A 22,695-nucleotide genomic window follows, 5' to 3' on the forward strand; every position below is an offset into this window, starting at 1 on the left:
GACACTCAAGACACGGGGTCTAGACCATCAGGCTCTAACCAAATATTATGGCCATCTGCTCAGTCTTAAAGAAGCGACAGATGCTCCGTATGGCTCTTTGATCCTGACTCCTCTTTCTGGCCTCTCTTTCAAGTCCCGTCTCATCGAGATCAAAATCTCCCGCTGACGACAAGTTACTGGCTGGAATTTCATTCGATCGGGTCTTTCCCAGCCATGAACCCTCCCAGCAAACATGTCGCCCTCGTTTTCGGGACTAGTGGGATCTCCGGATGGGCCGTCACAAACAATCTGTTCAATTATCCCACACCGTCAACATTTTCTCGCGTTATTGGTCTGACAAACCGGCCGATGGACCTATCAGGAAGCCAGCTTCCTAAGAACGACCCTCGTTTGGAGATCTACTCTGGCATAAACTTGCGTAAGGATATTGAAACGGTCAAGGAGCAAATGAGAACCAAGATCCCCAACCTGCAGGACATTACGCATGTGTACTACTGTGGCAAGTACTGCAACCGTTCACGAGACATGGTATGAGGACTGAAATTGAGAAAGCCTACTCGAATGCGACAGCATATTCAGTTGACGTCATGGAGATTCGCAATATCAACGTCATCATGACCCAAACCGCTGTCAAGGCGGTTGATGAGGTCTGCACGAATCTCAAATTTCTGAGTCTTCAGACCGGCACAAATGTTAGTTATACGCCATCTGCTACTCTGCCGCATTCGTCGTGTGCCACTACTTATGATGCTCAAACAGAGCTATGGAGTGGCTGTCTTCCAACATCAGGACGAAATCGAGATACATCCGCCTCTGAAAGAGTCTCAACCGCGAATTCCATCTCCATACGGAGACGAGATCTTTTACTATGGGCAAGTAGATGCTATCAAAGAATTGCAGAAGGGCAAGAGTTGGAGATGGTGTGAAGTCCGTCCCGATGCAATCGTCGGCTTTGTTCCTGGCACGACCTCAATCATGACGTTTCTCGAGCCAACCGCTCTTTTCCTCGCGCTCTGGCGTTATGTTCATGGGCCCGGAGCCGAAATCAAGTTCATCGGTACAGCTACGAACTACACGCATACCAACACAGACTCATCGCAAGATACTATCGCAAAGTCTCATATTTATCTCTCGACTGTGAAGCCAGAAGAGTCAAACGGGGAAGCTTTCAATACTGCTGATAATGCGACTCCAGTGTCCTGGGTGGAGCGATGGCCCGTAATGGTCGATTATTTTGGGCTGCAGGGGACGCCTCCGGTTGAGGGAGCACAGAGTGAGCATCTATACCGCCGCCATTCCTCTTACTATATCTTGACATATTCTCCAGCAACGTTTCCTGTCGAAAAGTGGTGGAAAGAACACCAAGATGACTACAAGAGGATGTGTGTCGAGTATGGCTTGAAGCACCGCGATATACCAGCTGCGTCTTGGATCTTCACGATGGGGGTCGGCTTTTCTCTCTTACAGAGGAATCGGGCAATGTGCCTGGACAAGATCCGGTCTATAGGGTTCAAGGAGGAGTTAGGCATGACTGAAGGCTATCTCATTGCCTTTGATCGCATGGTTGCTGCTAACATTCTTCCCCCGCGGAAGTTGATATAGACTCTGTAGGTCTAAGACTGCCACCAACTGAAGACGTTCGCTTTCGATGGTACAGAACTAGATAATTGCTGGTGATTTAGCGGCCACGATAGCACAGTGCAACGCGGGATTCCCCAATGAAGCGCTTGGCGCACAAGTTGCACCAGGAGAGCTGAATGTAACCCTGCGTTGTGCACACACAGAGCTGCATAAACCCCAACCTCCTCTGTCATTCACTAAGAATAGAGCCCAAGTCATTCTATGTGCAGCGGGGTTTCCTAGTAAATCCCTCATGACTCAACTCCTCCTGGTCTAATTGCCACCTCCATAGAAGCATGTTGTCGCCTAGGAGCTCTCGACCATGCCTTTATGTCAAGATTGCTGTCAGGTTGATCTTGCCGATTTAGTTGATGAGGAAGACGAAGTTCAAGACGTTGTTCTTCATTCTTCAATAGTCGATCTCGAGAGAAATGTCTCCGCCTGCGATCTGTGTCGACTTTTTCATACATCTATCACTGAAAAGCTCCAGATCGAGGGAGTCAGTGTTGATCAAGAGGCTTGGAATGACCCGGACTCGCCGGTTATCTTGCGGGGCATTCAGTACACAGATGGAAACTACGAGTCTCATGGACTCTTTTGGCTTAAAGTCCGCTGCGATCGCCTGAGTCCAAGGGCGTACTGCTATTTTAGCTTCTATCCCAAAGACGAGAAGGCCCAGCTAGGTACCTCCATCCTAGGCAGACCCATCAAACCTCCCGCTAAGCAACTCAGTCTTGTGAAAGACTGGGTGCGCGAGTGTGACGACCAGCACCAGAGCTGCCATTCAGCCCCTACTTCTCTTCCCACACGAGTTGTAGATGTTGGTATCGCAGGAGTGAGAGAGCCTCAGCTTGTTGTTACAAGCGGAGAAGTAGGCCGATACATGACTTTGAGTCACTGTTGGGGTTTGCATCCTGTTATTCGTACCACCAGCGACACAATCGATGACCACATCAAGTCGTTGCCACTGTCCAGGTTACCTCCAACATTCAGAGACGCAGTCCTCATAACGAGGTCACTTGGCGTTCAGTATCTATGGATCGACTCCCTCTGCATTGTACAGGACTCCAAAGAGGACTGGGAACTCGAGAGCGTGAAAATGGGCACTATCTACGCCTCGTCATCTCTAACAATCGCCGCCTCAGCGTCCGCAGACTCGACAGGAGGTTGCTTCTTACCGCGTTCGACTTCAAATCACGTTCAAGTCAAGAGTACTCAGAAGAACAACAGCGAATTGGTGTCTATTCCCGTATTCTTGCGACCTAGACCGCGTGACTTCAGCCACCTGCCACAAAGCATCCTACATTCACGTGCGTGGGTCACGCAAGAGCGCCTGCTATCTGCGCGAATTGTCCACTACGACACGGATCAACTTCTGTGGGAATGCCGTGAATCTCGTTTGGCAGAAGATGGGGTTCCGACGGATGCATTCAATGTACAAAATTTAGTATGGGATGAACGCCTTCACCTCTCATACCCTTTTGCGCAAGGACGCCTATCCACATCAGAGTTCGTGTGGGACTGGTACGATATGGTGTCGGCGTATAGCAAAAGAGGCATCACCAAGTCTTACGATCGGCTGCCAGCGCTTTCCGGTCTTGCCAAAGTGATGGAGGAATGCACCGGGCAGCGATATCTCGCCGGGTTGTGGCGGAACCACCTGCATTTTGGGTTGCTTTGGAGGAGAGGCGAGAATTGGCTTGAAGCTCCGCCTAATGGCTTCCGCGCCCCAAGTTGGAGTTGGGCGTCTTTGGAAGGCGCTGTGATGATGCCCGAGATTGGAACCATTCTGCCCTCGGGAAATGAGATGGAGGCGGCGGTGAGAATTATTCAAGCAGAGACAACGCCACTCGGACTGGACCCGAGAGGTATGCTGAGATCGGGATATCTGCAACTGGAAGGAAAGCTCAGACGAGCTGATCTAAGAGAAGATCCAGAAGCCCCGGGTTATCAGAGGTTTTCGACCTCTCGGAAAGATTTAGCAATTGACTTTCTCAAGGAGGAGGGGATTATGGTCGGATTAGCAATGTTCGACAAGGAGTACTGCGGGACAAAGATTCCTCTCTACTACTTACAGGTATCAAGGAGAGTCAAAGAGCCAAGCCGTTGGTACGGGCTCCTGCTGGAGGCGACAAGCCAGCCGCAAGAGTTCCGTCGTGTTGGCTTTTGTCGCACGGAAGAATATCCACTTCGAGACTGGTTCGCCCATGTCGATGAAGAGATGATCACGATAGTCTGAGTATTTGTTTCAATCTCTATTATGCTTGGCCAGTCTTCAGACAGGACTGATTCCAAGATATTGCCTTACGTTTCTTGGACACTTGGCTTTGACGTGAATAACTTATGTCTTCAGTCAAAATCAGGTACCGTGGGTCCCGCTGGTCACAGCATAAATCATTGTGCCAAACTCGTCTAAGTCCTCCAGCCATGTATTCACCCTTGTACGTCTGTGAGTAACTTCAGTCTCGCTGAAATCTCCAGGCACAGGCCACAATTCGTCGATAGTTAGCCAACTATCTGGCCATTCTGCTTGCTGGAAGTCATATCTACCCCACCATTCGCGCCTCGTTCGAGCCTCCCACAAGGCCTTCGAGGCCGGCGCTAATAACCCGCGTAACTCGGTGGCAAGGTGAGTTGGGAGACCGTCATGTGTCAACAGGGCGCTATCAAAAAGACACATCGTGAACAGAGTTCTTCGTTTAGCTTCGCCGGCAATCCAGCACTCCCACCTGTGACGAGTCTCATCTCCTTCGGGAACGCATGCGAGTCCTTTCTTCGCCGCCGCACATGCGAGATCCTGGGTACTCATCATGGCCTCCCGTAGAAATGGGTAGTAAGCTTTCCCAAATTTGAAAAAGATAACCATGGCGTAAATAAGATGTGCTTGAAACGCTGCGAGAAGTGTCATTCCATCATGGGATGTGTGTTGGCTGTAAAGCTTCGCCATCTCAACCTTGAGTTCGTTGGCTACGGCCTCAGCGCCTGCCATCTCGGGCTCGTTGTAGCTTCGAATGATGGAAAGGCAATTTGACAAGGGTTGGCTTGATGGCAGAGTTATCTGGGACCAATGTACAAAAGGAGGAATCTTGCGGCCGCGGATGGAAGAATCTACGTAGGATTCCAGAATCCTTTGAATGAAAGCCGACATACTCGGCGAGTAATTCTTTGCCAATTGTCCCGATATTGGGACGAAGTTATTCAGCCATCGATTGGCAATGTCATCAGCGTTGACTGTGCAGACAAGGTTCATGTCCGAAAAGTCGAACACATCAGGCTTGAGGACGTCTGGTCGATCGGTCTCTGGGGCCAACAATTCGCTCGTCTCGACTGACGGAATCATCCGAAACGGCGAGAACACCGCGTTTGTTTCCACAGTCGCGGATATCGTGGTTGCTACGCGGTCCGTATCGACCTCGGCTTCAGCCTCTGTATGCAGACCGGCAGCACCCGGCGCGGATGAAGGGATCGTCCGAGCCTGTGGATAGAGACATGGGAGGCCCCGCTGGTGGCACCGGGAACATGTCACAGCTTTCCGGTCACATTTGGCTTTGGCGGTCGCGCATGGCTGGCATGCCTTTTGTCGTGTGGTCGAATACCTGGTGGGCCGCATTGCTAGGTGAGCACAGCTAAAGTAAATGATCGCGAGTGTCTGGAGACTACGAGCATCTTAGACCCGGTGGGATAAGCCGGTGTCGCAACGAGAGCCGCGCCTAGTGAGATGAGGTTGCACCTAGAACACGAAACTGCATGGACACATTGGAGAGTTGGAGACGAACGAACTTCCCCGCAAGTCCAAGCGAGGCGGGGAAGATGAACTTTACGTAATAGAGAGACTACGGTGTCAGTTTATGTACTAAATATTATGGGCCTTGGAATAGGCGCTGTAATGACACCGTAGATCGAAAACTGAGTAAGTACGGAGTAGAATAAGCAAAAATAGTGTTCGGCTCTGGGTATGATTTGAACACACGACCTGCAGGGCCGCGGTGAACGGCACCTGCCGCTCTCCCTGCTGAGCTACCAGAACGTCATGTTGGCAATGATGACCGTCAAACAACGAGCGAGCGACTTCATGTACTCAAATGGAAGGATGCAGCATGGTTTCAGGGATTGCGTTGGTTGCATTGGCTGTAATGGGGGCACAAGCTGGCCGGGATTGAGGTACTTGAATATGACTCAACAACTATGAGCAAGCACTGGCTCTCTGATGTAGCCTGGATCTCTGAGTTCAAGTTGCCAGGTTCAAGTGGATGAGCCTCATTAGACGTTGTGAAGTTGGAGAAAACTACTCAATAAAGGGCAGATGTTGAGGGATAGTGAATTGTCGCACATTTAACAGGATGTTATTGTCATTGAAACATCAAATAATTATCGTTATGCTACTAGCAACTTTTACCACATCTTTTCCCAGGTTCTCCTGACGAAAGACATCTCAGCCAGTCTCGCTCTCTCCACCTCCTCGATGCCACCCTCCTCCCAATGACGGCACTCGGCATCAACCTCGGCCTTTCCGCTGATGAGATCTGCCTCCTTGGGATGAACGAAGCGGGTCCTCTTCAGAACCTTCCAGATGAGAAAGGTGACGACACCAAAGATGAGACCAAAGTAGGAGGTGATGAAGCCTCTCACGCTGAAGGGGTAGAAGTTGTCGAAGCCGACAAAGATGAGAGCCAGGATACCCAAAAGCAGGGCCAGACCAGGGAAGTAAGGGGTCCAAGGAGACAGGTAGGGGAGCGTCTCGGGAGGGAAGTTCTGGGCCATGCGAGCGCGGTAGAAGCCCATGTAGGTGATGAGCATGAAGGTGTAGGTCATGATCAGGGCGGTGGTGGTCAAGTCGACGAACCAGAAGAAGACATCGACGGCGCCGTTTGACGAGACGAGGAAGGTGATGCAGGAGATGACGGTAACGACAAGGACGGAGTAGATGGGAACACCGGCCTTGGTGCACTTGAGGAGGAACTTGGGGGCCTGTCCGTCGCGGGCGAGACCATAGAGAGTGCGGGAAGTCGAATAGAGGTAAGCGTTACCGCAGGACCTTAGAAACTGTTAGCATGATTCAAGGGTGAAGCTCGACGCAGCAAAGGTACTTACCATCCAGAGAGGAGAATGAAGGCGTTAATGATATCGGGGAGAGCCTTGATGTGGAGGTTCTTAATGCCAACAACCCAAGGGGAAGCACCAGCACCGGGCTCGCCGCTCTCAATGGCGCCGAGCAAGCCAGGATCGCGGGAGCTGCAGATGATGCCGACGCACAGAACACCGACAACGTAGAAACCGACAAGGCGGTAGAAGATGAGCTTGGCGACGCGGGGGATGGTGCGGCGGGGGTTCTGGATCTCACCAGCGGCAAGGGCGATCATGTCGGGGCCGGCAATGGTGAAGGCGGCGTAGATGACAACCTTCCAGAATCCCAAGAACCTTCCTGTCGACCCGTCGGTGAAGTAGGCGTGGATGTAGTTGCCGTCGCCCCAGTTGCGGAATCCGTAGGCGTCGTTCATAGGGTTGCCGCCAGACATGGTGATGAGGGTGATGAGGCACAGACCGATCAGCAAGATGACCTTTGTCGAAGCCATGATGAACTCGGATTCTCCGTAGTATTTGACTGCAACCAAGTTTACTGCCACACAAGAAACCATGGCCACGGCAATCCAGGCAGCTGGGTTAATATCCGCGTTCCAGTATTGAATGACCGTTGCGACAGCGCTGTATTCCGTACACACCAACATGAGACCGGCGAAGAAGTAAGTCCATCCCATGGCGAAACCGAGAGCAGGGTCAACAAAGCGAGAGGCGAGTTCGAAGATGGTACCGCGAATGGGCAGGTAGGCGCACATTTCGGCGACAGACAGGTTTAGCGGCCAGATGAAGAGGAGACCCCAGAAAGTGTAACCGAGAACGAGGGATAGAGGGCCGGCCTTGGACAAAACACCACCAATACCGACCTATCAAACTATGTTAGAGTCTTTAGATAGTTGCGTTGCAAATCGCAACACCGTAAGGCTGTGAGAAGACCTACCCAGAGACCGGTACCAATGGAACCTCCGATAGCCATGAGCTGGACATGGCGAGGGCTGAGACCGCGCTGGGTCTCGCCATATTGTTGAGCAACCGCAGCATTGGTGCCAGACATGACAGTCCCGAGCTTGTTGCTGTTGGTGCTGTCGGCGCGGCTGAGACCGACAGTCTTTTCTTCCGTTCCGGAAGCCATGTTGGGCGGGTGACGGTGAGATCTGTTGTTTTCTTGATGATCCGACGTTCGACTGTCTAAAAACACAAGTCGTCCAAGTAGAGGTAATGGCTGGCTGAGGTCGGGTAGTACCACTCTCAGAGACGGCGAGCAGATCGAATGGGATGCGACTCAAACACAGCTCGACAACCTGGACGAGCGAGGAGGGCAATTACTCTATATAGACGAGTTCGTTGTGTGCCCCTGGCCCGACGCTACCTTGCGTCCGGCGGCCCCCCTTCCCCTCCATGGTTAGCTTGCCAACCTTCATCTGACGTCTCCCGGTTCCTGGGAGAGAAACAAGCCAATACGGAGCGTTACGGAGGTATTACCACTGAGTATGTGTGTAAGTATGCGACTTACTCGGGTCGTGATAGACAAGACCAACGGACGGGCCCAGGTGCCCCATCTAATAGGGAGCCCCGCAGAGATAAGCAAAGCGCGCCGGGGGATGGTTGGCAGCTGGCTGGGGCGATCAGAAGTGTGGGCGCGGGGGGAGGAGACTCGAGGAGAACCAGGAGGAGGAGGAATCCCTGCTTGGGGAGTAAGGAGGCAACGTCAGAGCGGACGATACCGACGATAACGGAGAGAAAGTCATCTCGCTGAGGAGCATCGTAACGCGTTTCCATGATCCATTCCCGATGAAGATGCCCCCCATTCCCACGTTTCGATTAGCCATCCAAGGGTTCCACTGGCGTAAACATCCGAATTCCGCGCCTGGTCGAAGCATTGCAGCAACGGGTCAACGGCAGGCCATGAGATGAGAATCACCTCAAGCATTGGGGTAAGATGAAATGTGAATCTGCTGCCGATGATAGCCACTGATCCGAAAGAGGAGTCTTGGTGGAACAGATGGTACTGGGTAGAACAAGGGGCCCAGAAAATCCCCGGCAGTCGTCGATTGGGCCGGCCCACGCATCAAGCATTTGCTGAGACTTTTCGCGCCTTTCGCTCCCTTCAGTTCTTCCCAGTTGGCGTCGAGCTGACGTGCTTCAGGTCCTGAGCTTGTCTTCAAGTCTCTCCAGAATCTAAGGCTTCAAGCCGCAAGCCGCAAGCCTTTGGCTTGTAGCTACTGAGCACGACCATATCCTAATATCTTGGCAATGGGTCGAGCGACATCCGACGTCGGATTCGGCCATGGAAACCAGGAAGAAGCCCCCCCATAATCCGATAGACGTCGAGTTGATGGTTGGCTGAAGCACCCAAAAGACCGAAAAGACCCTTGGAGAAGCGCGGGTGAGAGGCGAAAACTTGGGGCTTAGCTCCAATTACTGCCGACAAACGACCGCGTTCTGACAAGACTGATGGCTCTGCACTGCTTGTGTTTGCCGGCGGCCACGCCGAAAAGGTGTGTAGCTTCCTCGAGGAACGCGGCAGCAGAAGCCCTGAAGGCCTGCTTAGCTCCGGGTTGGCATGTCCATGTTCCGTACCTTTCCCATCAAACAAGGAGCATGGCGGGATGATTTGCGGTGCCATTGCAGGAGAAGATGCACAGAAAGCGGGTAGAACCCCGACAAAGAACCCAGCCCCGGGTCCAAGTCGCCCGACATGAACGCAGGTTCGCAGGCTCGCAAGCTACGCAGCGCGGTCTACCATCAACCCAATCACGGGCTGGCGGGAACGTTCGGGGCCTGACTCGCCGGCCTGCAGAGTGCAGACTGCAGGATTCGGAATGCCGTACCTAGTTTGTCTATAGGGCGCGCGCCTGTCTAGGTTTGGCTGGCCTCGGTCCTTGTTAATTGTCTTGGCCCTCTCAGGTCTCAACTCTACGCCGTACGGTCTGGGTATTCGTACCGGTGCTCCATCGCCAAAACGCAGCTTTCGAGACGAGACAGAGAGACCTGATAGTAATCATATGACAGTGGAGTGGCGTCAGGCACTAACGGGTCCCCGTCTGGTCGTCCGGGGAAATTCACTATCACCGCGCGAACCCTCCTTTTGAAAGTGTTTTATTACGTACATTTGGTCATATTAAATGGGTCGATGCGCCCCAAGATAGGATCCAGACCGAGAGGGGCGCCGACGCTTGACCGATCAAACTGGAACCAATTCGGCTTAAAGGAAGATAATGACAGACCGGTATGCCGTTTGCAAAATATATAATCGAGACCGGGAGGAATAAAACACGGGGAAGTGGCGCGCACGCGTGGGGTTTCTGAGATGCGGCGATGTGATGCCCTCCACTGTGTCAAGTGCATGCAGTGTGCTCACCGAAACGGGTACAAGTCTTCACCATTACAATATCAACATGAACAGTAGGTCATGGAGGAGCTTCGTTATATGCTTCTTCACTCTTCAAGGGCGCGCGTTTGACAACCCAACTGCCAGGGGATCTGATCGGATCGTTCAAAAACGCATTCCCGGCTGTAAGGTCAAGACAGCGGCCGGCGCAGAGCCAGGCCCGGTCCCAAACTCTCGGGGCGGCGCCATCTGAAAGTGAGACTAGTCATGAGAGCCTAAGAAAAGGACAAAGTGGTGGTGTGAGCCGGGAACACGTCCCGGTCCTCTCCAGCCTAAGAACCGGCTACGTCCCGGCCACCACTCTGCAACGCCCGCCCCGTTGATCAATATTCGCCATAATTATTCACGTCTCACACTCACAGTCTGCAAACCGAGACCGCAGATAGTATTGCATACAAAATCAAATGTGGTAAGATGAAAGAGCAAAAAAAAAAAGTATTGGGCCTTGATGGCGGATCCCGCCAAGGCCATGAAGATGCATGAAATCTCGCAAAGTTTCGTCTACCAATCGTTCCAGTCCTCAATCGCGGTCCGTACAGTCAGTCGTACTGGATATTGCCAGGTCTTCCTTCATTTCTCGATCTTAAACTCGTTCGTCATCTACGCGCGTAATATGTGCTTTCTAGCGTCACGTTGAAGGGGCGGCCTTTCCATTCTTTCTGTCTCAGTCTCACACACACACACAAACTCTCTCTCTCTCTCTCTCTCTCTCTCTCTCTCTCTCTCTCACTGAGAGAGTCTTCAGCTCCAGCATCCAGTCCTCCGTCGACAAGTCGCCCGATTGCAGGGTATCACGGTAAGAAAAACAGCAATCTAGACTTCCGCCGCGGTGACCGTGACTGTGATGGTCTCCTCACTCATTCCCTTGGAGGTCACAGTCTCAACGACGGTCTCCGGTTCCTCGTCATCCTTATTCTTTTCCTCCGCAATTTCTCTACCCGACGAGTCTACCTGTCGCCGGTCACCGCGCCGCCATTGCCCCTTCAACCAACGCCGTCAGCTCTTGCCACCGCTTTTACTGCCGTTAACCACCGTCTTTGGCGGTCCCGCCGTCGCGCGAGGAGTACGATCACCGCTGCTTCGGGTGCCATTTGTAGGGATATAGAAATCGTAGCGACTCGGGAAGAGAATGATGTTGGCCAGTCGCAGGAGTTCCGTCTCCGCTTCCGTCTTTGTTTTGTTCCTGATGCCCTCCTCGTCATCAATATCCATGGCATCTGCGTGCTTGGGCGGGATGACACCCGCTGGTTCGACATCATAGGGCGCCAATCCCATTGCGCGGAGGCCATCGACTCCGCCGTACTCCTCGACCTCCTTGGCACCGGGACGGTCCTGGTGTGAGGCTTCGCTTCCCAGTCCACCCAGCGTGTCAAAGTCCGGTCCCGGTTGGCCGGTCTGGAATGCCTTTCTCTGGCGAGCGAGGAACAGGGCATTTGTCTGTGTCAAGGGGCAGACGGGAGTGTACGTGAGCAGGGAAAGCTCGTTCGACTCGTTTTGCAACGACGGAGGGACGCCTAGTCTGGTGCCGCCCGTGATGATCGAGTAGGCCTGATCGCAATGCCAAATAACGTAGTCGCCGGCCTGTAGGCTAGGCATAGAAACCAAACTCCTGCGCAGATGCAAATGCGGGTGCCAGCGTTCCGTAAGACGCTGAGCATGACCCGGAACAGCTCCATGAATGATGGTGTTGGGCTCCAGATCAAGAGTCCAGTTGGACGCATCAAGATACGCAGCCCACTGATCCGCCTTGCCGCCATCTGGCTGCTCTGGCGGCCCACGCTTCGGCGAGAAGAAAGGCCGCAGAAGAAAGTACGCGGCCACCAGCTTGGGCGACGGCAACACGCGGACCATGCCCTGCTCGACCTCGGTGAGCGCGAGGATGCCCTGGAACATGCGAAAGATGCTGCAGGCACCCGCGCCGTTGTACAGATCCGTCGTGGCACCAACTCGGCCGGCCGGGTCCCAGGGATCGTAGGACTCCCAGTCGCCGCGGAAGACGGCCTCGTAGGTGCCGCCGCGGCCGTAGCCGTCCGGTTCCCAGCGTTCCAGGCTGCCGCTGTCGATTTGTGCAATGACGGTCGACGAAGCGGTGGTGCTGAGAGAGTCCGCAGCCGAGTTGCCGGTGGGCTGACCGACGGCGCCGAGCTTGTCATTGTGAATGCGAAGACGATCTGCGTAGCTTACGGGTGCGCGGGTGATGTGCACGTCGTCTGTCGATTCCCAAAAGGACATTGCAAACTTTTGCGCGCGCAGCATGTTGGGATGCGCGCGGGCACGTACTTGAACGGGCGTCCAGAAGAGATCAATACAAGTAGGATCGTGAAGCGCGGGGGGCTTGTATTCGCGGTTCTTGTCGAGATACTCGTGAGTTTCGTGCACCCATTTCTGGGCATCGTTGGGCGGCACGACGCCGCGTATGACGGCTACACCATACCGGCGTAGCCTGTGGGCAAAGGCCTCGACGCGGACAGGGTCATTGATGTCGGTAAAGTTGATGGACGGGATCAGCTCTGATCCACGGGTGGAAATATCTGCAATCTCGGTCCTCAAAGCGTCAATGAGACGGTGCCACGAAGCCTCAACGGCAGCCTCGTGGCCGGCAATGAGCCGTTTTTTGACACCGGCGAAGCGCGACGGTAACGGGATGGGTTCGGCCCCGTAAAAGGAGACGACGGGGGGCTCCATACTTTTGGGGAAGACCTTGCGGCTTGCAGCGGCTGCAGCAGCGGCGGCGCCGGCCACTGCGGCAGTGGGAGTCGAGGTGGACGAGCGCGTCGTCGCGGCGGAGGTTGCAGCTGTGATGGCCGCAGACGAAGGGGGCGAGGTGAGGAGAGTAGAGGTAGGGGAGGCGGAGGTGGCCCGGGACACGGCGGTGGAAGACGGCGGGGTCGTCTTAATAATTCTGGAAGAAGTCCTGCGTCTTCTTCCTCCTCCTCCTTGCCCTCCTCCTGATGGTTGTCCAGGTCCTCCTACTCCTAATATCCCTCCTCCTAATAACGGGATCCCTTCCCCGATGCTCCCACCGCTTCCGCTTCCGCTGCTGCTGCTTGACCCTGTACGTGTACCTGACCCAAGCCCCCTGCGAGTGGTAGTCGACTTCTTCCCCAACCGTGATTTGGGGGACTTGACAGACGAGGAGGGTGCAGCGGGAGCTGGTGTTGTGCTTCCTGAGCTCGTGTTACTACTGGTTGTCTCGGTCAGGATCGCTGTGTTGCCGGCATCTCCAACTCCCCCAACTGCTGCTCCTCCATCTCCTCCATCTCCATCTTCTCTTCCTCCTCTTCCTCCTCCTCCTTTTCCCCCCTCCTCATTTGCGGGGGGCGCTTCAGTGGGGCCAGCGGCCCAGCGGGCCAAGATCATCCGAGCTGCCGTCGCCCAGAGATCGAAAGGGGGGTAGTGTGGTGGGGGAGACTCAAGTAACTCTTATTACTCGAGACTCTCGATTCGAGAGCGGCGTGAGCAGTGTGTCTGGATGCACACACTCACACTGATACACGCCTATGCGCGAGTCCTGCAGCCGACTCCCGGGTCAAGCAAGGTATGTATTGATACCAAAGGTTTGCCAACTGCTCAGTACAAGTTCAGTCCTGCTCAACAGAAATCTTTCGCCAGCCAACAGATGCGATCTCCGATAGATGATCAATGTTGCGTATGGGCCGGTCTAGTTCCTGGGTAGAGCAGAAGAAAGGGACACGTCAAGTGCTCAAGTGGCTGTCAGACTGATGCGTTGTGTTGTTGAGATTCATGGAAAAGTGAGATCGAATATCGTATTCGGCTGGCCGAGGTAAGATTGAAACTGTCAGTTGACCCGATCGCTACCTCCAGAGCAAGGCCCTTCAAAGGACCGAACGAAACGCAATGCGTAAACCCGGTTCCCAATAGTCTTCTTTTTATATATTCCGAAATGTCTCGTGATGGCGCAAAACACACCACAATGTCGCAGGCTCTCAACGGCTGTTATTCCCAAGTGGTGGAAAACGGAGACAACTCCTGTCCTGCAGACGTATTGATCCAAAAACCCGGACAGACAGCGGGCGGCGGCGCAGGAACAGAGTAGGTTCTGGGCCTAGTGTCACTCGGGGGTTTTCTTGACAGCAGTTCCGAATCGAGTGAAGAATGACACCTCGTGACCGTCCCAAAGGGGGTTGGAAATAGTGGCGGACCAAGACGGCCGAAATGGTAAGAACCGGTAATTGACCTCTTGGTGTGCACCGTGGCCAAAAGAGGACAAAACAAAATATTGGCAAGAATTTTGGCGTGGCAGAAATTCAAAGACTTCACAGAGAAAGCCTTTCCAAATCAAAAGTAACTCGCACAACGTGTGTACTCTTGGGGCATCACGAAGACTTTATCATCAAGGGATTCAAGGCCACGGCCCGCACCACGACGCGGAATGTGTCCACAATTGCCATCTCAACCCTAGCGTCAGCATGGCCATAGGAACAACAGGATACAGAGCCGAGTAGCTGGTCCGGCCGTTCTGGGCTTGGCCTGGAGGGGGTAACCATCCATCTGCGACAAGATAGATTGCTTCAAAATCCTCACTTTGCATCAAGAACGCCTTCTTCCGGTTGAAAAGAGGATAGGACGGGAGGGGGCGCCACGGAGCTTACGGGCAGATCGAGCGCTCGTGGCCCCATCACGAACTCCGTCTGCGCTGCCCGCCGGGCCGCGAACCCGCGCAGCAGCGCCACGGCTAATATGCGGCATGCCCCTCTGAACGTGGGTTGGTCAGAGCCTGGAACGGCCTCCTCTCCAGAGTTCCCAGAGTCTCTCAGAGACTGAGAGTCTCCCCCGGCCAGAGAGGCCGCTTCTTCCTTGAGCGACATCCTTGTCATGGCCTACTGTTCTGTCCAATCAACCCCCGGTCTCATGAATGCGTGCCATGGACGGAATCGTACAAGCCTCCTGTACGACGGATACAGACAGTGGTAGGTCCCGTGAAGCCGCCCGCCCCCATGTTTGTGGGAAACCCTGGGCGAAGAGCCGTTGGGATTGGGGACTCGTTGGTCACTATGAACATGGGATTTCAGCGGAGGCAGACCAGTCGGCTTTGCCTCATTCTCCCTGGAGGCATTTCTTAGTATCATACGGACATCCCACTGGCTCAATCCCGGAATCTCTATCTCCCTCTCTTCGTCTCCATCGGTCTAATGTATCCGTATTGAAAATCAGTGTTCGGAACCAGAACACTGTCTGCGGCCTGCCACTCAGACCATGACCTTCGGGGCACATTGCGCCGCAGCTAAAAGGGTGACAAGACGTACAGAACTCAAACTGAGTCGCGCTCGACATGCGACTTCATGCCAAAGAAGAACCATCACGCTGCGGAATTGAGGACATGTGATGATGGACAGAAATTGAAAAAGTCACATGTTCAGAAGCCCTTAAGGTTTCTCCTGACGACTTCGCATTGATAATGGCCATGTACTATCGCCATGTTGTGCGCGTTTTCGGATGCGAATGTGACTGGCAGCTTTTACGTACTTCTGAGACGCGGACCCGAAGAGCTTCGTGAGGGCCGAAAGAATGGATGGCAAAGGGACAAGTCCGTTCCTAATGAACACTTACTCGCCTGTAAGTTTGCAACGTTGCTGCAGTTCGTTGGGCCGAACTGCTGACTGGCCAGACTGGGCGAAACCAGACGAAGGAGGTGACGACGCTAGAGAAGTAAATTGTCCATCTGGATTCTGAACTCGTTTGAGACGGATATCAGAAGGACGGACGGCGTGAACCCTCACTCCTCGAAGGTGAGCTAGGCATCAGAGCGTGGCAGCAGCGAAAGCGACGTGAACGCCCGCGACCGATGGCGATATAAGCCTCCAATGGCGTCTTTACTTGACACAGAGGGGCGGCCCAGACTGGACGGTCGGTAACTTGGTCGTGGGAGAATCGAACAATCGAGATTTGCCTTTTGGCTCCTGGTTTCATTGGCAGTGTTTCGTGCGCATCAACACACACCACCTGTTCGTTGCAGACAGTCCATCGGGATCAATCTCTACCACTCCAAGAAAGCAGTTCAACCAGTCAGTCCAAGGTATGTTGGGCCGTAGTCTATGGATGCGGACAACCTGGAAGCATCCCACGAAAAGACTCCGGTGGCCCAGCAGTGCAGCACCGATAACACCAAGCTGGCCGTTGGCCCCCAAATGTCGGGCAAACACAGAGGCTCCGTCTACCCCGATTCCCCGAGACCCCCCCCCCCCTCCGCGTCAACCATTATGATTGCGGGGGTATTACGAAGTATCCGTAGTGTGCTAACTAATAAGCAAGGCTTGCCAGGGCTTCTTCCAGCCGCCGACATTACAGGAAGGGTCTCCCGTTTGCCGTCTCACGTGGATTGGACTGCGGGACGGACTGACTGGGGCCAGAGCTTCACGCGCACTTCCCAATGACCCAAATATCCGTGAATTACTACGGATACTGCCTGCTTGGTCATCAGTAACCGAAGATTCTGCCCCGATCCACCGACCCGAATCGAGGCATACGACGAGCCCTTGATGCTTGAGTGACCTCGAATAGATGATCCCGAGGGGAGAAAAGTCCGCACACACGGCACACGCCGCCGTTGGATGGCACATTGCCCGCATTCTGCACGTCTTACAGACTGTCAGACAGGAGAGAATCCGGCAATACGACGAACCATGGACTACGACGAACGAAATGTCCTGAAACCCGATGGCCTTCCGATGCTCTCGGCCGCCGGGGGCTACCTTAGTTGGTTTAACGTTGCTTACCACGACTGCAACTGTCTGGCCAACCAGTCGCGTGCTCTCACGACTTGGGCTTCTCCTGTGAGCGAGTATGACTTGGAAAGTCGGAATAAGAATTCACTTAAGGATTCGAACGGGCGAGCGGTGCATATGAGACGTTGGTTCTCGGACTGGGTCCTATCATCAACCAGTTTGGATAAGGGGTCGCGAGAGGGTGTACTGGGTGTTATGTGTGTGTTTTTGTGTGTGCATGGAGTCTTCCAATGCAGCACTCCGTCTGATTTCTGCCATTGCAAGCAAACTCGTTCTTCCACATGCTTCTCTCGCAGCATCCTTCCTCTCACAAAGTCACAGGCTCACATCAACCACCAAACGTCTTTCTTTTTCTGCAGAACTGCAAGCAACCCACAACAGCTATTAAATCGGCGGCTCGGCCGAAACTCATATTGCTCCAAACGCCGCCCATTGGGACCGTTGCACGGATGGTGCCGACAGGTAGATCCCGAGCCCAGAGTTGAGCGGAAGGCTAATAAGCACCCAATCTCACAATCTCGTCTGGCGGCCAGCCCCTCCCGAGATTTGACTTGGAAGGTCCTCATCTCCATCACGATCAGACTTTCTGCCCAGCAAATAGCGTAGCACGCAGAACGACCCCTCCGCTGTCCAGTGCCCAACCCAAGCCCGCCAAACCTGTCAATAAACTTCCGCTTGAAACGGTTTTGGGCGAGTCGTCCGTGATAGCCCAGGGGTACCCGTCGACAAGGACTTGCCTATTGCCTTCTAAGCGACTAAGCCTCCTGAGCCTCTCCATAGACTGCCAAGATTGACGATTTAAACTTTAGGCACGAACCTTGATGCCATCAGTCAGACGGAGTTTGCAATTTGTTTGCTGCTCACACACGCACGCTCTGCTTCACCGCTTAGCTTCGTCTTCGTCTGTTCTTTCTTTTTTTTTTTTTTGGTGCAGTCAGGTAATGAATCCGTACCATAGTAGCCCTCCAACGTGTTTGCGATGAAGCGATGAAGGGAAACAAACAGGCTTGAACCCCGCCGACCCCGCGACTGGGAACGGGCCCAATCCATCAGTCCCAGACTCCCCCAGCCGTCCTTCTCTACACCATCTTCCGCCATTGTTGATACACCACTTGCGCCCGCCAGGGAAAAAATTGTGCGCCATCACGTCGTACCTTGCCTACATGTACTCACGGATACACCACTTTATCCACCCCTTGCTACCTCATGAGCAGCAAGCCTCGAGAGTCCAGGGGCCATGGCGCCGGGTTTCAGATGGCGGTTAGCACGCTCAAGAGAGCAGAAGAGGGAGAAGAATCAGCCTTACTCTACAAAGGGTACACAATCTACCTCGAGGTTTGCTGGTCTTGGCCCGTTGTAGCTTGTAATTAACTCGAATAAACTTTTTGTGATGCCTTCCCAAATCGTCAAAAGATTGTCGCAGTCGACGACCGAACATGCCGTACGCTTTTTCCTCCCAACTTTTTGGCTTCGGCACGCCTCTGCCAGTCCCTCGACTCTATCAAACCCAGGGCCCAACGTGGTCTTTTTTCTCCACGCACCACATGTCAACAGAAACTCTCGAGATTTCCATGTTCTTCATATTAAGGGACCTAGTCTCCCGTTCCCGTCAACCTTAGTTTGTCGTTGTCTCCATCGGGTTGTTCTGGCAGCACACCGGCCGTCGTTAATTTGACATTTTGGTCCAATTTCGCAATAATCGTGTCCGCTCACTATTACACGAGTATCTCTCTCTCTATCTCTCTTTCTCTCTCTCTGTCTTTGTCTCTCCTCATTCTCTCTCTGTTGTTTCCGCTACCTGTTTCCCCTCTTTCAAAGTCAAGATGAGCCGCGCCAGCAGTCGATCGTCAGACCGGCCGGCCTCGGCCGACCTCTCTGGCAGCATCTACCTCATCACCTCCGATGGCAAGACACTCAAGCTACCCATGCCGAGTAACTCGCCCTACGACCCGTTGAACTGGAGTTTGCCGAAGCGACTAGTCGCCATGGGAGTACTTATACTATACTCGATTGTTTCCATGCTGGAGACGCAAGCTGCCAGTTTAATGTATAAATCTCTCGCTGTCGAGTTCAACGGACAGGTATGATCTTCTACTACCATCAAGGGGTGATGCCTCAAACCCAGTCGGTCAGGTGCTAACAGAAAATCCAGCAAGCCGACAAGTTTCCACTCAATATTCTCGTTTCAACACCGAGCACAATATTTCTCGGTCTCGGGGCATTTCTCTGGATACCCCTGTCGGTAGCCATTGGGAGACGGCCAGTCTTTTTGCTAGCTTCTTGTTTTATGACAATCGCTACGGCCCTGGCTGCGAATGCCTCGGGTTTCTACCAGCTTCTCGGGGCTTTAAGTTTGCAGGGGTTCTCGGCCGGGTTGAGCCTGAGTGCGGTATGTGACGGCCCTTCTTCCTCCGTCCTCTTTCCCGGTGCTGGACTGACTTGTGTTCCGTAGTCCATCTTGATTGTCATTGACTTGACATTCATTGACGAGCGCCCGAATGCTCTAGGCATGTTCTGGAGTATCGGGTGCGGTGGTGGCCTCGTGTCCCTCCGCATCGTCCCGGCACTCGCGGCCCCGGGATGGAGAAGCTTCTATACCGCTTGGCTCGTCCCTTGTCTCGCCGTCTTCGTTTGCGCCTTCTTCTTCCTGCCCGAAACGTATTTCGTCCGCCCAGCCGTTGCCTTTGACGGCCACATCCTCGTCCAGGGTGGTTCGGAAAAGGTCAAGATGTACGACGACTGGGAAGAGCTGCCAGGCGGAAAAACCAGCGAGGTAATCCAGTCCGAGGCTGCACCCGAGACGGTCTGGCAAGGCATGGTAAGGCGATGGGGAGTACGCAAGAGCGGTGCAGGGTTCCGGGAGATGTGGACGTGCTATGTGCAGACGATGCTCTGCGCGTGCAATCCCCTCGTTTTCTGGGTCGCGATCCTCAACGCCCTTAACTTTGGCGCAATGATCTTCATTGGCGAAACGTACGCGGTGGTCATGTCCCAGCCGCCGTATAACCTTCCCGAGCGTGTCATCTCCATGGTCAACCCTGTCTCGGCGATCGGTTCCCTTCTTGCCTGGCCCGTGTCGACCATCCTTACTTCGCGTGTTGCCCGCCGTTTGACACTCCGCAACGGCGGAATCCGAGATGCGGAACATTATCTCATTGCCTTTCTTCCGGCCGTTCTGGCTGGTGCGGGCAGTATTTTCTTGTATGGCTTCACCGTGCACTACAAATGGAGCTTCATCTGGATCTTCGTCTCCTACCTCATCAACGCCTTCAGCGCGGCTGCGTACGGCATTGCCTCAACACTCTGGGTCACGGAAGCTTTCCCTCGCTGGGCGGCGCCAGCCATGGTCATCGTCGGCGGAGCGGGGTACATGTTGAGCTTTGCGACGAGCTACGCGGTTACACCATGGCTCAGGTCACAGGGCTACCTGGGTGCCAACTTCGAATTGGGTGCCATTCTCCTCGTCGTGGGCGGCGTTGCTGTGCCCCTCGCTTTCTGGGGAAAGAGTTTGCGGCAGTACATTGATGGCCGGTGGGGTGTTTCGGAGGCTGGAGCGTTGCGCCCACAATAGGAAAACGCGGCAAACAGAATGGAACGGAGTTTGCGTACACCCATGTATGGCCCAGTCAGTATCATGGGAAGTTATATTACAGCGGCGTTGAGATACTATTTCCTTGGTTCGCGTAGCTCGTAAATGAGCAAGGCCCGATCATCAATGATAATCATAGTCACTAAGACTGAGCATAGACCCAACCCTTGCATTGTGATGTCCTGCTATATAGCTCTTGAGACGTTGGCCAAGCTCAAGCCAGTCCAAGATCCTTATCTGGAGTAGTATGGTGATCAATAGTCGAGAGGAGACCTATTGGCGTCCACTCCCCGCCGAGAAGGTTTTGCTCCATTGCAAAATACGCATCTGCCCGAATGCGAGAAACACCGGCAGATGCTATAAACGAAATTGGCTCAGTGGGCTGGCTCGGAGTATCTGGAGTGTGCTGAGAGTTTCCACCCCGGTAGGAGAAGTCATATTGCTTCCGTGTGGGGAGCCGTGTCTCAACGGACTCGGGGTTGCTATCGAGCCCCAGCACAGGTGTCTCCTCTATTTCAACGGCGCAAGGATCGGATGCGATACTTTCGTGACTATGCGATGAGTGTAACGCCGTGGTGTGAGCCTCAGTTGCCGGCAACTGACTATTGCCAAGACCTTGTTGGGATAGCGGTTGCTGGAGGATTCTCAGACTCTCGGCGAGTTTCTCCATCTCCATGTCGTGGGCGAAGGTATCGCCAGAGCAGAATTCACCAAACAGGTATCGTATACTCGTGGTGTTTCTGAGCCAGTCGACAGGATTCACTGTGCAAGGCCACACATCCTTGGGGCGAAAGATTCGAATCAGGCCACAAAGCTCTTGATAAGACGAATGCCGGGAGTAGGGGAACGTGATCACTCTCGGCAGTTCCCCGCTTGGTCCGTCTATTGTTGGGTGCGTGTTTTGTGTGGACTGCTCCTCGAGGTGTTTCTTCCGACCAACTGCCTGAAAGGCGTCCATGATGGCCGTTTCATTCTTCTCTCCAAAAGATGCAATATCGAGATCCAAGGGAAGATTTCGCCCAGTTTTAGAACCCGTGTCGAGGAAGTCGGAAAGACGGACCTTTGCCTCTGGGGAAATATCCGCAGTTTCAATGAGCTTCGAGACCGCCGCAACGTCTTCCGTTGACAGAGGGTCGAGCTCGGCGTCACGTTGTAGATCATCTCCACCGCCGCCAACACCAACTTCAGCAATATCAGCACCACTCCTGAGATGCGCGACAACCGGCTGAATTGACACCACTTTTGAGCTTTTGACCGTGTTGCAGAAGTTTCCCCTCTCGCAGCTGTGAAGTCGAACATTCTCATCCCGGGTGAGGCACCCGGGGTGGGGTGTATTCCCACACACGTAGCCTGCCAGAGCAGGAGCTTCTGGACATAGGTGAATGGAAGAGCTGAAGCGATCGTTCGATGTCTTGCCGGTGAGCGACGAGAAGATGCGCATCTTGTAGTCGTCGACATGAATTCGGGACTTGAGAGCTTTGGCCAGAGCTATCCAGACTTGTTCGTATCCATAGGTCCATGCTTGGATGTGGAAGATGGTGTTGTCTGGGTACTGGGCTACTTTGCGTAGTAACTCCGCAATGCCTTCGGCCTTGGTCTGGAAGGGTATGTCCTTGGTGAAGGAGGTGTCAAGGTAGATCTTATCGAGCGTCTTCATGCCAGAGGTGTACTCAATAACGGCGGGATTCCTGGCAAGCGTATTCACGAACCATGGCTCGCTCCGGATGTCACCCGTGTAGAGTATGGCGCGATATGAATCCTCAATGAGGAACATAACAGCACCAGGGCAATGGTTTGCGTCGAATAGCGTGACCTGAATGTGACTGCCCGGCGCCAGCTCCAACGTGGTGGGGGTCTCCAGGGGTAACGGCTTGAGCAGATTCTTCAGATGCTTGTATGTCTGCGCGCGTGCCTCGAGGATGCCTTTGGCGTAATTGATACGACAAGGGTAACGCTCGAGACGGAGGAGCATCTCCCGAGTGGCTGCGGAGCAGTAGACGAAAGGAGACCGCAGGGAGTCAAGCCCAGCCAAGTGGTCACTGTGTATATGGCTCAGGAAGCATGCAAGAGGCGGACGACGGTCTGCATGTTTCCGAAAGAAGTCAACTGTGGAATTGTCAGAGATATACTGCAATGAAGATATGGCTGGTTGTTCGAGGTGAATTCTGTGAGGCAACAGGCGAATAGCTGTGTGCATGATTGGGCAGGAGACTTACTTCGTATGTCAGGGAACTCCGCGACGAGTCCGTTGAATGTTGACATGTTGCCGGTCC

At 53.8% G+C, this 22,695-nt stretch overlaps 7 protein-coding genes and 1 non-coding gene across 8 annotated transcripts; 3 read left to right on the forward strand and 5 right to left on the reverse strand.

Moving 5' to 3' along the window:
- The first annotated feature begins 350 nt into the window (after positions 1 to 350).
- Positions 351 to 3,892, forward strand: BDZ83DRAFT_734417 (heterokaryon incompatibility protein-domain-containing protein). Its single transcript, XM_060512943.1, has 4 exons — positions 351 to 499; positions 553 to 692; positions 760 to 1,273; positions 1,959 to 3,892. The coding sequence occupies exons 1-4, from the start codon at positions 448 to 450 to the stop codon at positions 3,857 to 3,859; spliced, it is 2,607 nt and encodes an 868-aa protein (XP_060360058.1). The 5' UTR covers positions 351 to 447; the 3' UTR covers positions 3,860 to 3,892.
- Positions 3,893 to 5,367, reverse strand: BDZ83DRAFT_636314 (uncharacterized protein). Its single transcript, XM_060509249.1, has one exon. It carries the CDS (start codon positions 5,228 to 5,230, stop codon positions 3,980 to 3,982), a length of 1,251 nt encoding a protein of 416 aa, XP_060360059.1. The 5' UTR covers positions 5,231 to 5,367; the 3' UTR covers positions 3,893 to 3,979.
- A 198-nt stretch (positions 5,368 to 5,565) lies between these two features.
- BDZ83DRAFT_t268 lies at positions 5,566 to 5,647 on the reverse strand. The gene has a single exon. It is a non-coding gene; the product is annotated as a tRNA-OTHER (tRNA).
- A 365-nt stretch (positions 5,648 to 6,012) lies between these two features.
- Positions 6,013 to 7,828, reverse strand: BDZ83DRAFT_588590 (amino acid permease; the record flags this gene model as incomplete). The annotated part of the gene is made up of 3 exons (XM_060506150.1): positions 6,013 to 6,655; positions 6,712 to 7,562; positions 7,637 to 7,828. The coding sequence occupies 3 exons, from the start codon at positions 7,826 to 7,828 to the stop codon at positions 6,013 to 6,015; spliced, it is 1,686 nt and encodes a 561-aa protein (XP_060360060.1).
- Positions 7,829 to 11,083: 3,255 nt separating this feature from the next.
- Positions 11,084 to 13,398, reverse strand: BDZ83DRAFT_756463 (uncharacterized protein; the record flags this gene model as incomplete). The annotated part of the gene is made up of 3 exons (XM_060514751.1): positions 11,084 to 12,989; positions 13,111 to 13,254; positions 13,316 to 13,398. 3 exons carry the CDS (start codon positions 13,396 to 13,398, stop codon positions 11,084 to 11,086), a joined length of 2,133 nt encoding a protein of 710 aa, XP_060360061.1.
- A 4,785-nt stretch (positions 13,399 to 18,183) lies between these two features.
- Positions 18,184 to 18,641, forward strand: BDZ83DRAFT_62496 (uncharacterized protein). Its single transcript, XM_060508475.1, has one exon. The coding sequence runs from the start codon at positions 18,224 to 18,226 to the stop codon at positions 18,506 to 18,508; it is 285 nt and encodes a 94-aa protein (XP_060360062.1). The 5' UTR covers positions 18,184 to 18,223; the 3' UTR covers positions 18,509 to 18,641.
- Positions 18,642 to 18,656: 15 nt separating this feature from the next.
- BDZ83DRAFT_723171 (major facilitator superfamily transporter) lies at positions 18,657 to 20,404 on the forward strand (the record flags this gene model as incomplete). The annotated part of the gene is made up of 3 exons (XM_060512529.1): positions 18,657 to 18,914; positions 18,998 to 19,222; positions 19,286 to 20,404. The coding sequence occupies 3 exons, from the start codon at positions 18,657 to 18,659 to the stop codon at positions 20,402 to 20,404; spliced, it is 1,602 nt and encodes a 533-aa protein (XP_060360063.1).
- Positions 20,405 to 20,636: 232 nt separating this feature from the next.
- Positions 20,637 to 22,684, reverse strand: BDZ83DRAFT_756465 (artemis protein; the record flags this gene model as incomplete). Its single annotated transcript, XM_060514752.1, has 2 exons — positions 20,637 to 22,528; positions 22,639 to 22,684. The coding sequence occupies 2 exons, from the start codon at positions 22,682 to 22,684 to the stop codon at positions 20,637 to 20,639; spliced, it is 1,938 nt and encodes a 645-aa protein (XP_060360064.1).
- Between the last annotated feature and the right edge of the window lie 11 nt (positions 22,685 to 22,695).

The sequence above is a fragment of the Colletotrichum acutatum genome (genome assembly GCF_030867785.1).
Source record: "Colletotrichum acutatum strain CBS 112980 chromosome Unknown BDZ83scaffold_128, whole genome shotgun sequence".
NCBI classification, from domain to species: Eukaryota; Fungi; Ascomycota; class Sordariomycetes; order Glomerellales; family Glomerellaceae; genus Colletotrichum; species Colletotrichum acutatum.

Bases quoted from the DNA above. Each gene is read 5' to 3' on its own strand.
- BDZ83DRAFT_734417 (XM_060512943.1), top strand. From the start codon at position 448: ATGAGAACCAAGATCCCCAACCTGCAGGACATTACGCATGTGTACTAC. The intron at 500-552 runs GCAAGTACTGCA...AAATTGAGAAAG, and splicing joins TACGCATGTGTACTACTGTG to CCTACTCGAATGCGACAGCA. The intron at 693-759 runs GTTAGTTATACG...ATGCTCAAACAG, and splicing joins GTCTTCAGACCGGCACAAAT to AGCTATGGAGTGGCTGTCTT.
- BDZ83DRAFT_636314 (XM_060509249.1), bottom strand. From the start codon at position 5,230: ATGCGGCCCACCAGGTATTCGACCACACGACAAAAGGCATGCCAGCCA.
- BDZ83DRAFT_62496 (XM_060508475.1), top strand. From the start codon at position 18,224: ATGCCTTCCCAAATCGTCAAAAGATTGTCGCAGTCGACGACCGAACAT.